An 18530-nucleotide genomic window follows, 5' to 3' on the forward strand; every position below is an offset into this window, starting at 1 on the left:
TCTTTTTACGCATGTGCTTAAAGGCATTAAACAGCTTGAACCCCGACATTTGTTTCTTGCAGCTATATATTATTTAATTAATTTATAAATTAATTTGTGAACTAATATTTAAACTGTTCCTCAATCATTTATCGGTTCGTAAATGTCCAGTTTACCAATAATTGGACCGATGTTAATGCATGTCAAAGAAAAATGAACTTAGTTGAGTCAGACTCTTATCTGTATTTGACATTATGTTTGGGTGTATAATGTTTAGCAAAGTTTTGTTCAGGCGTCAACTGAAAAAAGCATAGACTAAAAGATCGCTTACACGCCCGTGTCTCTCAGGTACTGCAGCTGTGAGGAGTTTGCTGCCGACGCTCAGCTGGTCTTCAACAACTGCGAACTCTTCAACGAGGACACGTCGGACGTGGGCAAGGCCGGTCACTCCATGCGCCGCTTCTTCGAGAACCGCTGGGCAGAGTTTTACGAGAACAAGGACAAATAGAGACGCTGCCCTCTGCTGCATGGGAGGAACGCCTCGCTCCTTTGAGGCCCGTTACTACTAAAAACTCTTTCTGGAGAGCCCTCCAGTCCTATGTATGCATACACATGTAGATATATGTATAAATTTGTTCTGTTTGTTTTACAAGTATCTGTTTTTGCCCCCCCCCTCCCAACCCACCTTGATTTAAGGTTCAAACATTTCTTTATCAGCTGGTGTTACGGCGTACAAACTTCTCATCTTTCTTCACTTTCATCCGTCACTCCTTTGGGGGTAGAAGTACTTCTGCAGGACTTGATCGGGTCACACTTGATGTCACGTGTCACAGACACACCTCTATCAGGACGTTCTCACTGTTTCGCCTTCTGCTCCTTAACGTACTGCTCGTGGACCACGCGTGTCCCCCTTGATTGACAATGTAACGTAACGTGCTTTCGAGACTAGAAGCAATTTCCTCAGTATATTTTTTATTATATACTATATATACACTTAAAGACAGAAAAAAAAAAATAGTTGGGATTATTTAATAGCAATAGACTGTAGTGAATCTGTACAGACATGTCGTAGAGAGATGTATAGGTGACTCATGAAACGGCCAGTAAACATGCTATATCACGTGTAACTCATCACGTCTTTTGCTTGTAGAAAATTGGTCTTTTGAACTGGAGGTTTGCCATCTTTTACTAAGGATTATTTTCTTTTTTTCTTTCTCTCATGCCCCCTAAACCCAGAAAATCAGTGTTCGTTCATGATGAAATCTGACGTAATGCCAATAGCAGAATCATTTAGGCCGGTTTTAACTTGATTTTTAAGCTCCGCTAGCTAGATAGCCATTTTCAAAGCTTTTGCTTGGTGTATGACTATTGTCTGTGGGGAAAAAAAAAAAAACTTTAGGTCGTATTGATATTGGTTTATATGGAAAGGATATGTACGTACTTATAACAGTATAGGTTGGTTTAGCGCCGCTTATTTTCTTCGCCGTCTCTTCAGTATGACTGGATCCGGTTTGCTCCTGGTTTTCATGAACATGATGATTTGTTAAAAACCCTTGATCCCATCCTCAGATGTTTAGACTGTTTTGTGTGTTTTAATGATGTGTGTGTGTGATTGTTTGAACCTGGACCAACTCCATCAAAAAGGATATTGTAACCATGCTTTCTCAAATGAAAATGCCTTGCATTATTAGTGGTTGAACTGACCCATAAGGATTTGTGAAATCTGAGCGTTTTCATTGCTCCCCCTTATTATTCCAAAGCAGGATACACTGAGTAGAGGAGCGCAGTAGAGCACACTATCCATGTTCATTCATACACTGAACTCAACGTGCGCAGCAGGAGATGCACCGTTCACTCTGTTCCTCCTCGTACAAAAAGGGACATATTTGCTTCTCCTAATTTTTTTTTTTTTTACAGATGGAAAACCTGAAGACAGTACTAGAACATTCAACCAAATGTGGTGTTAGTGAATTTTTAATAATGTACAGTTTTTGTGACTTTAAATTTGTTCCTTTCTATATTTTTAGGACCAATATATCGTTTTTAAGAGGCGACATTAAATTGACCATGTTGTTTCAAGGTAATGTAACACGCGTGCACCTGTAGAATGTACTGTAACAGAAATAAAACATCTAGTAGACGAACATCTGGTCTCCTTGATATGTTTATTATCTGTATAGTGTCTGGTAATGACGTTTGTATATTTAAGATATCACACAACAAGCATGAATACTCTAAACATCAGCACTGCCTTGAGTCTGAGATTGCTTTTATATACCAAGTTTAAGGGGTGGTTGAATATGATTTAACTTTTCTAACTTTAGTCAGTGTGTAATGTTGCTGTTTGAGCGTAAACAACGTGCAAAGTTACGACGCTCAAAGTTCAGAGCAAAGGGAGATATTCTTTTACAGAAATCGCTTAAGGACTACAACAAACGGCTGGTAGAGGGACTACAATGAGCTTCTTCACGGGTGACATCACTAACCCTAAAATTTACATAAACCCCGCCCCCGGGAACACGATTTATAGATTATCATGACAGAATATGCTAATCAATGACTAGAAGATAGTTAACTACACACAAGCTACATAATTTCATCAACTAACCATTCAGAAATGTCCTGTTGCATTTTACATGTTTTCACTTCTTGAGTCTCTCCATCATTGTCTGACTCCAGTTTGAACATAAAAGACTAAAAGTTTTTGACATTTTCAGTACATGTGTGTGTGAGGTAAAAGGACACGAGCTCTTGATGATCAACTTTACTGAAAAAAAAACCCCTGTTGTACACAATCCTCTACATGCCAAGGAATAGGCCTATTACTATATAACTGTAAAAATGTCCCACTTCAGGGTCGTGATACATGTTTTTCTGTGAATATATATACACACACACACACACACACACACACACACACACTTGTATGCATCTAAAAGTATCTATAGTGACATGCAGTATTTTGTGACGGTTGTTATGATCGCTATTAATTGAGCCACCGAGGTTGGTAAGAAAATCTGTTATTAATATTTTGGAGTGGAGAGTTAGGACAGTTACCACGGGATTAACATCATGACAAGTTTTGCAGCAACTGGGCTTGACGGAATGGGAACGTTGTGTATTAGCTATTTTGAGCAGAGAGTCTGTGGCATGGAAACCCGTGTGTTGTCGTGTTGGTAGTGCAGCATCACAGGCTCGAGCAGCAGGTGGTCGGAGTGTATCTGCACGCTTTGTGTCGCACAGATCCCCGGGGTGTGTGTGTGTCTGCAGCACATGCTGAAGGTCAGGATGCTGTCTGTCCCAGCTGGACCTGGACCGTCCCCCTTTCTGTCTCTGGAAGTATTACTGTATTTGCTTTATTTCATTTGGGGGAGAAAACGGTGGTTGACGTCAGGCTTCCAGTAGGGAGACCTTAGGTGATGTCATTAGAAAGAGCGGGAGAAGTGCAAAAAAAACAAAAAAAACAAAAAAAACATAGAGATGTATGCAACTATATCACTCATCTCGTTACGAGTATGATATTAATATTTTAATAAAATAGGCTAATATGTCACTTGTGTACTGCTGTAGGTCATTACACAACTAGCTTACATAACCAGGCAGAACATTTAGATTTTGTAACAATGTAATTTTTTTTTAAACAAACTTAAATATCACTCACTTTATTAGTGTTTGTACTGTACAGCTGTGCAATTTTGGGGGATTTGTGGTATTTTTTGTTTTGTTTTTTGCCTCAATTTAAATACACATTTATATCAAATGGATATTTTATCATTGATATTAAATGCATTTTTTTTTTTAATGAAATTCTTTTTAAAGAAGATATATTTCTCAATTTCATTCATGATGATAACATGAAAAATGTGCCATGGGTTAGTGGAAGATTCCTGGCATCTACTAGAAAACAAACACTTTTAAAATTAAAATAACACGAATTTTCAACTACAGAAGGGGAAGTTCGCCCAGAGCGCCATATATGAGCTAGAACCGCCACTGTCGACCAATAGCAAACCACAAACATACAATCAATTCCCCATGGACAAAATTAAGCCAAGCCCTCTTATTCCAGAAGCCGTTTCACTCAGATTTGTGTAGAACTATACATACTGTATGTACAGTATATAGGCTACATACTGGGAACTATATTCTCACAAGGCGAAGCACTGCTACTTGGGCGGAGTGATTTACTCGCAGCACCTGAGAAGCCCCGTGGTGAGGAGCAGAGTTCGCTCAGAGTTTAAGTAAATCACATGTTGTCACAACATGTAAATAGGAAAATGTTGGCGTTATTTTGTCACTTATTGGGAGCAGTATGCTAGCTGGAGCCGTTTACCTCCAGTCTTTGTGCTAAGCTAGGCTAGCGGTGGGTGCGTCAGGCAGAGTTACAGCACGCACGGAGATGAAAAGGGTATGTATGGACTTATCTAACTCTGGGGGATACGCTGAAATCCCCAAAAGTCGGCGTGTTCCTTTAAGTGTCCAAATATTTTGAGGCCAGTGTAGAAATGTCTTTTGCTGTGTGCCAATTCAGAGGCAGCATCCTTTCAAAGGACAGGAATACCCCCGGGATCAGGGATGAAGACCTCTGCTCTACTTTAACTTACCTAACCCTGTTCTACCCATTTCTGTCCTGCTCTTTTCTAGTAATCCTTAGCTGGCAGTTCGATTCTGTGTGATGCACTCTGTGCTGTTCGTGTGTGTGTGTGTGTTTGTGTGTGTACTGTTGGTGTCAGCATTCTGAGTGTGGAGAATGGAGAAAAAAGGTTTCTACACTGTCAAGTCGACCTCCCCTCGCTGGCCTACGCCGGGTTTAGGTTCACAAAAGAGGGGATCACAGCTCCACAAACCACCAGCATGAAGTGGATTACAGGCAGGACACACACACACACACACTCTCTTCCCCCCTGACCTCTCCAAGTCAGTGTTGACCTTGATCTAGTCTCAGAAGTTCAACTTTCACTCTGACCTGTAATCAGCCACTATAAGCAAACCATATTCAAATCTAGAGGGCCGCCCCGGAAATAAGAGATAAATGCTGAGAGGCTGCAAATGAACTACTGTTTCATCTTTGTTTGCACATTTTCTTTACACTTGATCACTGACCTTGAATCTCATTAAACCTGTCAAGGTCATTATTCAACCCAAAATCAAAAGAAATTTACAGCTCTGGAAAAAATTAAGAGATCACTGCAAAATTAGCAGTTTCTCTGGATTTATCGTTATGTATCTGTTTGAGTAAAATGACATTTTTTTATTTATTCTACAAACTAGTGACAACATTTCTTCCAAATTTCAAATAAAAATATTGTCATTTAGAGAATTTATTTGCAGAAATGACTGGTCAAAATAACGAAAAAAAGATGCCATGTTTTCAGACCTCGAATAATGCAAAGAAAACAAGTTTATATTCATTTTTAAACAACACAAAACTATTGTTTTAACTTAGGAAGAGTTCAGAAATCTATATTTGGTGAAATAACCCTGATTTCCAATCACAGCTTTCATGCGTCTTGGCATGTTCCCTATCAGTCGGTCACATTGCTGTTGGTCGACTTCATGCCACTCCTGGCAAAGAAAATTCTAGCAGATTGGCTTTATTTAATGGCTGGTGACCCTCTTGCTTACATTCCAGAGGTTTTCAGTGGGGTTCAGGTCTGGAGATTGCGATGGACATGACACGGTCTGTCTTTGTGAAGGACGTGCGACTCAATCCACATACAAGGTTGTCCTGGAAGAAAACATGCTTCCTTCTCTCTGACAATGTTCCCCAAATCAAAGGATTGTTTTGCCCTGCAGAGCGACGCTCTAATCCACACAGCCAGGCCAGTCAAGGTGTGGATGGAGGACCACCAGATCAAGACCGTGTCATGGCCATCGCAATCTCCAGACATGAACAAGTCATGTGACCATGGTGGAGTTCATTTATAGCTTCTGCCGATTGTATTTAGGCTTAAGAAAAGTCGTGTTCATTTGTGGAGATTATCATGATGAACAAAACGTGCAAGAATCATGAAGTTTTGTTGGTTTCGGAGCTTATTTTCTGCAAATGCCAATGGAAATATCCTATTGGCTTTGTGTTGTTTCTATATAAAAATGTTGATACAATGTAAAGTATTTTCTCTGGCTCTTGTTTGAAATGATTTTGTTCCGTTATTATGCTTGATGTTTTCATCTGTTGATGTTGCACAAGCAGAGTGTGACGGTTGGTCGGTGTGGTATTAGTCCCGCCCCTCCTCCTCTGTGATTGGACGGCTGGGTAAAAAGTGACAGTAATGAGCGAAGCGTTTAACATTCTTTAACTCTGCGCGGGCCTCGAACCCGGATCTCCGGCGTTAACAAGGAGGCTAAAGACCGCAAATATCAATTAGTCATATTTAATCGAATGTTTCATGTGTGTCTGTAATAAGATGCTAGAAATGAAACATTTCAGTGAAGCTGTATTAGGCCTATCCAGTTTGAATGAGCCTAAATTGAACATGTATTCACTCTCAGAAAAAAGGTGCAGCGCTGCCACTGGGGCAGTACCCTAAGGTACAAAAGTGAAAAGGTACATATTTGTACCTTACTTAAAATTTGTACCTTTTTACCTTACCTAAACGGTAAATATTAGTACCTTAAAGGTACATGTCAGTACTATAAAAGCACATATTAGTACCTTTTCGCTTTTGTACCTTAGAGTAGTGCCCCAGTGACAGCGCTATACCTTTTTTTCTGACCGTGTTTAAAGGCCAATAAAAGGTCCCGATTGCATGTTTAGCTCATCTAAAACAGGCCACTTTAAAGAGCCGTCTAGCTCTGCCTCATCATAATAGGTGTCATGGCAACCGAATCAGGCTGTCGCTATGACAATCATCACAGGACTTCACAAGTAGGATGATGAAAGGAGAGAAACGATGGATAATATATGTGTGCACATTCACTCGTTTATAATTAAAGGATGTTGGCACCGAAACCCAACAGTGGCAGATAATGATAAACCAAACAACACTCAAACCCTCACTCCTTGCACTAGTGGTTGAAGTTTCTCTCTTTCAGCCAGTGTCTCTGCAGGGCAGGTGAATACGAGCAGGGTCGTTGCTCTGCAGCATTAAAGCTTCACGTGCCCGACTGAAGTGGATGTTTATGATGCATGTTGAGCAGCTGTGGAGGTTTGTCAGCACTGCTAAGCATTTAGCGGGAGAAAGGGAGGGGTGATCCCTTTGTGCCCGGGCCTCCTGTAGTCTCCTCCACTGGAATTAATTAGCCTCTTTCTGACAGAAGACACCCTTCCATCGCAGCCCGTGCCCTCAAACACACACACACACACACACACATCAGGACAGACTGACTGACGGACGGATTGTACAAGATCAGACTTGGAATGGCAATAAAAGAGGTAAGGACAAATAAAACACAGTCATTGATTGGTTGCTGGAGATTCAGTTCAATTTGCGTCCAATTTGATGTGGATCCAGTTTGCGTAAAAGATCAGGTTTTAGGGTGAACTTATGATGAAATGCAATCTAAAAAATGTCGGTGATATCTATTGTCTAATTATAAAATCACTACTGTAAAAAGTTGCTGCCTTAAACATCCAAGTTGATTGTACTTAAAAATTTAAGTCATTTCAACTTAAATTACATTAAATGAGTTGAATCTTGTGTTACTTTAAAAAAAGTTAAAGCAATGTAAAAACGTATGTTGTCAACTTATTGATCATATAATTTTTATACTGTGTATACATTTGAATTGATGACTTTTTTTCTTTATTCTTTTTTATTTCTTTATTTTCTGTCTTTATTCAATTGGTGTCTCATTTTATTCAGTAGTTTTCAATAGTGTATGTTTATTTAAAACAGTTTGCTGCCTCTGTGCATGGACGTGTTAATCATGTAAATTACTGTCATCTTATTTTGTAAAAAAATTATAATTTAAATTAAATTAGCTGTTTAAAAAATGATTTACTGGTTACTGATTCATCACAGGTTTAACATCAGTTATTTCCTTTATTTTCGCCGTTTGATTCACACCAGGAGCTGAGGAGCCGTCAGTTTTGGCAGGGAATTCTGGCAGAGCTTCTTGGTTCCCTGATCTTTGTATCTGCTGTGTTGGGCTCTTTAGTGCCGGGGCCGGACGGGGCCTCCCCGGGGCCCATCTACCCCGCACTGGCTGCCGGTATGGCAACTGTGGTTCTGGGATATTGCTTTGGTGAAATCAGTGGGGCTCAGGTAATTAACAGATTTATTTATTTATTTATTAACTCAACTGGAAAATCGTGGTGTTAACAATGGCAGGTCATGTCATTCCCAGAAATCACAAAACCCTATAATAATACCCTATAATAATACCATAAAGTCAGCTTGAAGCAGAAGTTTCGATAGTCTTTTCTTCCCTATTGTGACATATCTTAGTGAAATGGCTTCTGGAACAAGAACAAATGTAGGGCGGGACTTCACTGTAAAAAATGATCGTAATTTTAACGGTAAAAGACTGTAAAAATGCTACAGTGAAAAACTGTTAATTGGTTAACAGAAAGTTTCCGTACTATATACGGTAAATAACTGTGATAGATCTAACGGTACATTTAATGTAATTTTACTGTAACATACCGTTAAATTTACAGTTTTTGAAAGTGAAAAAACAACTCATTGTATAATTTACAGTGAAAAACCGTAAATTGACATTCCCACAATTCCCTGTGACACTTCACATTTGATGTATTTTTGTTGAAATAACTATGTTTGTTTCTTCATAGTTTTCTTCGTTTTTTCTAATCAGTTATGTACATTAGGGGTTTATGTTACATTTAATGTTGTTAAATTAATGTTTATTGCATTTTTAAAATTTCATGTGTTACCATGATGGTGTTTAATGTTTGTGTGAATGACACTGTGCAGCTTCTATATATATTAGTATTAACTTTCTTGTGGAAGAACTGCTTGTGTTTAGCTTTGATTGATCATGTGACTCTCATCACTGCTGTGATTGATGGTTATCAGTGTACAAAACAGATATTAATACTTGAATAGGACGGTAAATTAACATTATATCATATTACTGAAATTTACTGTTATATTTACTGGTTTATACTGTAAAATTGACATGTTGTTCAGAATAGCACGTACATTTTACAGTTTAAACCAGTAAATATAACAGAACTCCAGTGTGTTATATGCTGGTTTAAACTGTAAAATGTACATGTTATTCGGTAAAAGCAATTACTGTTTTGTTGTATATTTTACGGAATTGTTCTGGTAACCCCAGCTGCCAGTTTTTTTCCGTAAAAACTACGGGATTTTTTTTACAGTGTTGATATGGTATGATAAACATGGATATTTGTCTTACACGAACGCATCGCTTCACTTCAGCAGGCCTTTATTAACCCGCCAGAGCCACATGGATTACTTTTATCATCAATAGATGCACTTTTATGGACTTCCAAAAAAATATACCCATTCACTCCTATTATAAAGCTTGGAAGAGCCTGGACATTTTTTAATATAACTCTGATTGTATTCGTCTGAAAGAAGAACGTCATATACACCTAGGTTGGCTTCAGGGTGAGTAAATCATGGGCTAATTTTCATTTTTGGGTGAACTATCTTAGTAAGTGATATTGAAGCCCCAAATTTAGTACACATATTAATAAAACATACCTTACCTTGTACAAACAAGCAGAAAACACACAAGGTTTCACATCGAATGTTTCCTCGTTACAAAGAAAACGCTTAATGTAATACATTAAGACAGTAGGCTAACATTAAAAGACCAAACTTGGCAAGATAGGCCTACCTTGTTAATAGAAAATCGAGGTTTTGTATTTACAACTATGTCTCTATTTGTACAAAATGCTGCACATTTCAGGTAATTCTGGATTTTGCACACACAAGTTGTAAAGTATTAGTTTAAATGTAGTTACGCACATTTGGATGGATAGCTGTGCACACAATTAATAACTAGCTACAGGCCTATTCATTTGTAGTTGTTTGTGTGTGGGTTGTGAAACCGCGAACAGAAAGTCTCAAAATCCAAATGAGATTGACTCCGAAAAGACGTCAATGAATGCACACATCACCTGATCCACACATGCACATCTCCTTTGTTGCATGTGCAAATAATGATACACTAATACAAAATAAAGCATTTGTATTCACAAAAATGTCTCTATTTGTACAAATTGCTACACATTCATTTAATTCTGAATTTTGCGCACGCAATTTGAAAGGCACTTGGTTGTGGATAGTAAAACATATCTGCAACATTTATCAAGTTCATGGATAATTGCATTCATGTGTTAATCATTTTGAGACTAAATTCATCCCATAGTAGGCTTTGGTAAGAGCAAGTAAAATAATCAGTGGGATGGGTGATTTAAGTGTAATAAGAGTGTCCTGTTGTTTTTAGGTCAATCCTGCAGTGACTGTGGCGCTCTTGGCCACGCGTAAGGTGGATGTGTTCAGGGCGCTGGTGTATCTGGTGGCCCAGTGTTTGGGGGGGATCCTCGCCACGGGCCTCATGTACCTGTCGCTGCCCCTGAAGTCCACCGCACAGAACTACATCAACAAGGTGCAGAGGCTTTCACCAAATATAGGACATGTTCAGACCCACATTCTGAACCTGTTGGTCAGACTTTATTGTTAGGCTTTTATTTTTCAACCTGAAATCTCCCACTGATTTTAGGGCTTGTTAACTCTATAAAGCCTACCGTTTCATATTTGATACATGTGTTTCTAAGGCCTCTAGATGATCAACATGATCACAACTTCTTGTACACAAATTTCTATAACTTATGTTGTCTGGTTTATAGTTTGTTCTTTGTGAGAAATTAAAAGGCCTTTTAGTATAATTGTAAAAAGCCCCCTTCAGGTCGTGATACATGTATGTTTTACAGCTGTGAAATGTTATAACTGATTTTAAGTAAACATAACAATACATTTTATATTGTTATTAATATTTCAAGACGAAAACATACTGGAATGAAGCAACTTCAGTTTACTTGATTATTCAAACATCATTCTTTAGAAAACTTATGTTAACTTTTATCAAATATTGATCCATCAGGCTTTTGAGGAATGTTTATTTGTTCATCTCTCGATCATCATTGTATTGCAATATGTTTATACCTCCACAGTAAAAACTACAGAGCTTTGATCATAAAACTAAGAATTTAAATAATTATCTTAAGACATATTATTGAGAGAAAGAGTGGCAACTTATATATATGCAATTTATGTAAATATCTTCTAATCTGTTAAAAAGATCTCATTGATTTACAAGCTATCATAATTTCATCTCTCTTTTTTGTCCATATAAATATCAGCAAATGCGAATTTTGGGCCTCTGAATAATATTAAGGTGTTTTTTCCTCCTCCATATTCTCACTTACCTTAGACCTTAGTCCTGCTCATGCTGTCTTGCATATAAGGCAACGAGAGCTCTCCAATGCGCACGATCAGACGCACAGTCCTCAGCTTCCACCCAGCTGAAGCCGAGTTGCTTCAAGTCATTTTTGAACGTGGACCTCCAGTTGGTCTTGGGTTGTCCCCGTCCAAGCTTGGCATCTAGAGGTTCCCAATACATGGCGCGCCTCGTAATCTGGTGCTGGTCCATTCGCAGAACATGGCCGGCCAATCGTAGTCTCTTTTCGGCGATGATGATGCTCAGTCTGTGCATTTTACTCTGTCAGAGGACTTCCACGTTGGTGATGTGGTCTAGATAGCTAATTCCAAGGATACGTCGTAGACACCGCTGATGAAATACGTCAACCTTACGGGTGACAGCCACTGTGACCTTCCATGTCTCGCTGCCATAGGTGACAGTAGGCAGGACGATGGCAGGACCTTGGTCTTCTTTCTGCAGATCTTCAACCCAACTTTGCTCAATTCCCTGTCCAAAGAGGAGGTCATACGTCCAAGGGATTTCCTCGTCTCTGCTAGCAGTGCACTATCGTCAGCAAAATCCAGGTCGGTCAGGCGTGATTGGTCAGTCCATGGATCCCATAACCGGGTCCGTCCATCGCCTTCGCCATGACAAAATCGACCACGATCAAGAAGAGGAATGGCGATAGAATGCATCCCTGCCGGACGCTGGTCACGATATTAAAGAAGTCGGTGGTCCCAGTTTCGGTCTTGATTGCGCAACTGGAGTTCAAATAAAGGTTCTTGAAAATGGCAATGAATCGTGGCGGGACGCCATACAGGTGAAGAATACGCCACAGCGAATCCCGATGGACACTATCAAAGTCCTTCTTGAAGTTGATACATTTGATGGAAAGGGACCGCTTGAACTTGATGGACTGCTCAATGATATTACGGAGGGTGAATATCTGTTAACTGCACGACCGTCCTCCTAGATATCCAGCCTGGTTGTCACGCCGGCGTCGATCAACAGCCGCCCGCAGGCGTCGCAGCATGACACTGCAAAGGACTTTCCCAGGCACTAAGAGCAAGGTGATGCCTCTCCAGTTCCCACAGTCAGATGGATTCCCCTTCTTCGGCAGCTTAACAATGACGCCCTTTCGCCAATCATTAGGGACAGTCTCGGACTGCCAACAGCTGTTGCACGCCTCGACCAGCTTTTGGGCGATCACTGGCCCGCTGTACTTCAAAAGCTCTGGGGATATCTCGTTCAGTCTGGCAGTTTTACTCCTCTTGAGCGCTTTGATTGCCGCATTGACCTAGTGGTGGTGATATCGCCGATGTTGACCTCGAGTTCGGGCTGCCCTGGCTCACTGTCGAAATCGTAGGTGGATGTTGGTTCTGACTGGTTCAGGGTTTCTTGGTCGATCCAACAGGCATCCTGCTCTTCTTTGCTTAGAAGTAGTTTCCCGTAGGGGTGGGAATCTTTTACCATCTCACGATTCGATTCGATTCCGATTCTTGAGGCCACGATTCGATTCAAAATCGATTTTCGATTCAAAAAGATTTTCGATTCAAAACAATTCGATTTTATTCATAATGATTTGAATCAGGTTTCTGATCATGATCTACTCTCATCTGCTTTGCAATACAGAATGACAAACGGAGACATTAAAGTGTCTTTTTCACATTTATTAAGTTCAATTCTCAGGGAAGTGCCTTTTATCAAAAACATTGAAAAAATATTTTTACTTGGTACTTTTAAAGCAAAGTATTTATGATGACCCATAACAAACTTACTTCCAATACTTCCTATATTAATTGTATTAATAAAACAAATGGAAGTGATTTGGCAAGTCAACTGTAAGGTTACATTTGCCAGCATATGTCCCAACATTGCTGAGAACCAACAGGAAAATAAATGTGTGCCTGTACTAGCAGCAAACTTGTAGTACATTAATACAAACTTCAGCATATTCTGAATCTCTAGCATTTAATAATAGACTTCTAACCAACATCCTCTTGTCATTTCCAATTAGCAATATAATCCTTCAGACAAAAAAAAAAGCATTTTGCTGTAGCAAATTCACAGTTTTCGTTCAAAAATATAGAATTATGTACCAGAAGCTATCATAACGTATAATGCTTGTGGACTTATGCATATTCTGAATAATTAGTAACATACAAAGTCGCTCTTGACTTATACACAACTAAATAATAAAGAGTTATGACTTGAAATGTTTGCTGTATACCACAATCAAAAATAGCAAAGAAAGTGAATGAACATCTGCAGAGAGTAACTTACAGTCAAAATGTAACTTTTTGTGACTGGCATTGCACATATTGCATACAGATCAGATCGGTTTACACAGCATATTGATGTGAAAACTAAACAATATAGAAATTAGCTCTCATACAAAAAATACTAAATAGATCACAATGAAATTGCCAATGTTCCATACGTTAGCTTTTAACGAAGACATTCTCTGGTGCCGTTCGGATTTGGCGCTCAGCCATCATGCGTCTGTTATGTGCGCGTCTCTGTTATGTGCACGCCACAGACTGTCCGCGCACTGCACGTCCGCTTCAGAGTTCCGCCTTTTGCGTTCCTTCAATGATACGGTATTAGAATTTTTTTTTTTTTTTTTTTTTTTTTTTAGAAAATCGATTTTTGACATTTGTGAATCGATTCAGAATCGTCCACGTCCCGAATCGCGATTCATCTAAGAATCGATTTTTTTCCCCACCCCTAGTTTCCCGTGTTTATCCTTGATTGGGATGCTTGAGCTACTTCGAGCTCCAGTCAGCTCATGCACGATGCGATACAGGGTCTTGGTATCGTTCCTATCGGTGGCTTCCTGAGCTTCGATGCCTTTGTTCTCCAGCAATTTCTTCTTATCGGCTCTGCAGCTCCTCTTAACCTCTCGGTCCAATTCAGCGTATCGCCGTGCTGCGATGTTCAGCTGATCTTCCGTGCAGGCCTGCTTGTGTCACTTCTTCGCCTCCTTTCGCTCATCGATGATAGCCCATGTCCGGTCCTGAATCCACTGCTCTTTACGCCTCCCACGCCTTTGGTCGACAATTGCCTGCGCAGCCTCTGTGACCACCTGCTTGAAGCTGCCACATTGATCTTCGATATCATCCAGATCCTGCAACGGCTGGAACCGGTTCTGCGAATGGGAGTATGGGCTGCGGACGTTTCTGCGGCTTGAGCTTCAACTGGAGGGTCCCTCGCAGCAGGAAATGGTCAGATCCAACATCTGCTGCTCGGTACAAACGCACGTCTTGCAACGACGATCTCCATAGCCGGTTGATGCAGATGTAGACGATCTCATTAGAGAAGCGACCTCTAGTTGCCCTCCAGGTCTTCTTGTGAATGGCCTTGTGTTGAAAGATGGTGTTGCCGATGAAGAGGCCATTAAGGCTGCAAAATTGTCATCGGTCTCGTCGGCGGATGAAAAGGGACCAACAATCTACTCGAAGCCTCTGCGATCTCCTCCCAGCAAGGCGTTTAAATCTCCAATTAGTAGCTGAAGATCATGGCTGGGGATGGTGTTGAAAGTGTCTTGCTGCTGCTCGAAAAAGGCATCCTTCTCAACATCCGTTGCGGCTTCAGTACACTTGCACAATGGTGGTGTTAACGTGCGCCGAGTGGAATCGAGCGGTGATGATGCAGTCACTGACGGGCTTCCATCCAATCATGGCCGCAGAAGCCCGCTTGCCGAGGATAAGTCCAACGTCGTGCTCGTGTTTGTCTTCGTGACCCGAGTACATAACCACCTTGCCGTCGCTGACCATGCGGTCACTACCGGTCCAACGCATCTCGTTGATGCCCAAGACGTCCAACTTGTAGTTGTCGAACTCCCGCAATAGCTGGGCCAGTCGTCCAGACCGCAATAGGGTCCGGACGTTCCAAGTGCCTATTCGGGTGATGTTTCTGGCGGAGAAGATCGAATTCCGCATCAGACTCTGGACACCGTTTCCGGTTTGATCCGGTTTGATCGCGTCAGTCATTCTTACGTAATGTTTCTTCTCTCGTTAGCGGTTAAGGATTTTTACGGGGGACAGGTTGCTAGCCCGACGCCCCAACCCATTCAGGAAGCCAGTGCCACCGTTCGCCCAGTGCCAAGAGCCCCCCCCCCCAACAATTATTATTTTTATTTTTCCATATGTTCAATTTAAAAAATGTAACAGATTTTTCTGACTATTGTTTCATAGCCGGTTTTACAGGGTTAATGGTTAGGGTCGGGAAGGAGTTGTGTTCAAACTGTGTTTGTTGGACAAGTATGTTGTTGCAGGACCAAACCTCCTATTTTGAATAGAAATTAAACAATCTCTCAAATAACAACATGAGGAGACCTATATAGTATGTTGACATGAACTTCTAATGTCCTTTCTAAAAGGGCACTTTAACAGATTCATACTACAGGCCTCCCTTACAAAACACAAGTATACATCAAGTTAATTTGATTAAGTATACTTAAGAAAAGTTAATGTTTATTTTTAAGTATACTAATCAATGTACTAGAAGTATACTTTGTAAGCATACTGTTTCAAAACAATTAAAATTAACCCACTTTTTAGTGTATAAAAGAATACTTTTAAGTATACTTTGAGTGTAACGTAGTAAACTTTGAGTACAAAACTAGTTTACAACTACATTGTTTGTTTGTACTGCAACTATACTTCAAGTGAACATAGATATACTTATAGTTTACTAGTTAACTTGTTGCACATTTCTTTAGTATATGAAAAATATAGAAAAAAAATACAATTTGAAATAAATCAATATTTTTAAACAATGTAAGTTTATAAGACAGTATGTAAAATACACTAAAAAAGTTGCTGCCTTATTTTTAAGTCATTTCAACCTACATCACATTAAACTGACTTAAAAATGAGTTGAATCTTGTATAACATAAAAAAGTTGACAATTGCTTAACTTATTTTGATGAGTTAAAGCAATGTAAAAACATGTGTTGTCATAACTTATTGATCATATAATTTTTTACAGTGTATATGAAAAAGTATTTAATAGGCAACTCAATCAAAAGAGTAAATTCCTACAAGCCAAGTATACTTAAAATACTTAATTATACTAAGTATATCTTGATCAAAAGATATAGGCCAAATATACTTAGACATTTCTGTCAGTATAGTACACTTAGATTTAATTTTAAGTACATTTCTGAGAAGTACATAAAAAGTAAACTGAAAGTACATTATTTTTAGTTTAAAAGAAGTATACTAATAGCACACTTGAATAAACTTCTTTTTTGTAAGGGCTGTGTTTAAAGATGTTTTGCACTTACTTTCTAGTCCATAGAGAATCAACATGGCACTCAATGTTACAAAACAAAACTAAAACTTCCATCTTATTTCCTTCTCGTTCAGGTCCCAGTGGACATGAACGCAGGTCAAGCTCTCGTGATGGAGATGCTTGCCACGTTTGTCCTGGGCTTCACCGTATTTTCTGTGGAAGATCAACGCAGGAGAGAAATAAACGAACCTGGAAACTTAGCCATTGGGTTTGCTGTAACCACTGCAATCTTTATTGCTGTAAGAAATTAATACTTTTATTCAGCAAGGATGCATTAAATTGATAAAAAATCACAAATAAAATAAAAAATATCACAGTTTCACACAAAAATACTGTTTTCAAAATTGATAAAAATAATAAATGTTTCTTGAGCATCATATTAGAATGATTTCTGGAGGATCACAGGAATAAATTACATTTTATATTCCAACAGAAAACACTTATTTCAAAATGAAATCTTTTTTCACAATATTGCTGTTTTTACTGTATTTTTGATCAATTAAATGCAGCCTTGATGAGCAGAAGAGACTTCTTTCAAAACATTAGAAATTACCGACCCCAATCTTTTGAACGGTAGTGTACGTACATCCCTTATGACTTAAACATAGTGAACTACCAGTCGAACTACATGAACCTATTGAACCAACTGAATCTATTGTCCATTTGACAGCTATTATAATGATTATTTTTATGAATAATGATCCCATTGTGCTGTCCTCCCTCTGCATGTATTATTGTAAATACACATAATAATTATTATTTTTAAATGCATGTGTGTGGATTTCAGGGGAGGTTTTCTGGTGCCAGCTTGAATCCGGCTCGCTCCCTTGGTCCCGCTATAATACTTGGATATTGGGAACACCACTGGGTAAGTTAAACAGCTATTTCAAGCAGCTCTGTTGACTAGTTAGTACTAATGAATACAAACGGAAATGACACAGTTCCACAATTATCATCTAGAAAACTTTTTCCTACAAAAAAAGTTGCTTTTGGAGCAAGTAGGAAAGTGAATATAGCAATATTTGTCTCCCACATACTTCTATAGACGTGTCCAATGCTGTTGTTCACTTCTGCAGTCCAAACCCTGAAAAATCTCTCAAATTGCATTGCTAGAACACAAATAGGGAGATGAATATAGGTATAGGTTTTTACCACTTTAAAAATAAAAAGGCGATTTATCTGCTTCCTCTTGTGTTCAGGTCTACTGGATCGGGCCAATATTAGGTGCAGTCCTGGCTGGACTATCCCACGAGTTTATTTTCGCCCCCAGTGCGTCCAGACAGAAGCTGGTGGCTTGTTTGACCTGTAAGGACATTGAGATTGTGGAGACGGCCAGCGTGTCTCGATCGTCCCTGTCCACCGTCACACAGAGCGCCATGAGAAACAAGCAAAGCAACAAACTGGAGCACAGCTAAGCTCAGATTCAACTGACCAGATTCAGATTCTGTTTTTTTATATTTCGTCAAAGTCACAAACAACCAATCCCTGGGTGTTATTCGTGAAACATGACCAGAACAAATTTTGTGTCATTTCTTCATAACCATTCTTACCTAAATCGCACCACGCAAGTTATTGAGAACAGATTTAAGAATCATTTACACAGACGTTTGTCCTGCTCGTGTTTCACAAATGAGGACGATCAAGTGGAAATTTACCACATATTTCCTTAAAAACCTGTAAATATTGAATGAAAATATTTTCATAGAATATTCTATTGTGGATCAGAAGCTGTACTGCCTACTGTCTTAAGTAGTCTATGAAAAATGAAAACTGTTTGTACAAAACCCGCAGCTTGAACATTGATAGTTATAAAAGTGCCAAACATTTGCCTATGTGGCTTGAGCTTGCGATTTTGCTTCAATAATATTCAATATGGAAACACTTTATTTTTTTTG

General features: G+C 39.3%; 2 protein-coding genes across 2 annotated transcripts in view; both read left to right on the plus strand.

The window, feature by feature from the left end:
• The window catches only part of baz2a (bromodomain adjacent to zinc finger domain, 2A), a 30888-nt gene extending 28765 nt beyond the window's left edge, over nucleotides 1-2123 (plus strand). Inside the window, exon 30 of the mRNA XM_084427334.1 lies at nucleotides 328-2123. Within this exon, the coding sequence (XP_084283460.1) occupies nucleotides 328-487 (160 nt within the window). The 3' untranslated portion in view covers nucleotides 488-2123. The remainder of the gene's footprint in view (nucleotides 1-327) is intronic.
• A 5216-nt stretch (nucleotides 2124-7339) lies between these two features.
• LOC311302883 (aquaporin-4) lies at nucleotides 7340-18130 on the plus strand (the record flags this gene model as incomplete). Its single annotated transcript, XM_084429008.1, has 6 exons — nucleotides 7340-7354; nucleotides 7992-8186; nucleotides 10363-10524; nucleotides 16710-16874; nucleotides 17423-17503; nucleotides 17835-18130. The coding sequence occupies 6 exons, from the start codon at nucleotides 7340-7342 to the stop codon at nucleotides 18048-18050; spliced, it is 834 nt and encodes a 277-aa protein (XP_084285134.1). The 3' UTR covers nucleotides 18051-18130.
• Between the last annotated feature and the right edge of the window lie 400 nt (nucleotides 18131-18530).

The sequence above is a fragment of the Rutilus rutilus genome (assembly GCF_951802725.1).
Source record: "Rutilus rutilus genome assembly, chromosome: 13".
Taxonomy (NCBI): domain Eukaryota; kingdom Metazoa; phylum Chordata; class Actinopteri; order Cypriniformes; family Leuciscidae; genus Rutilus; species Rutilus rutilus.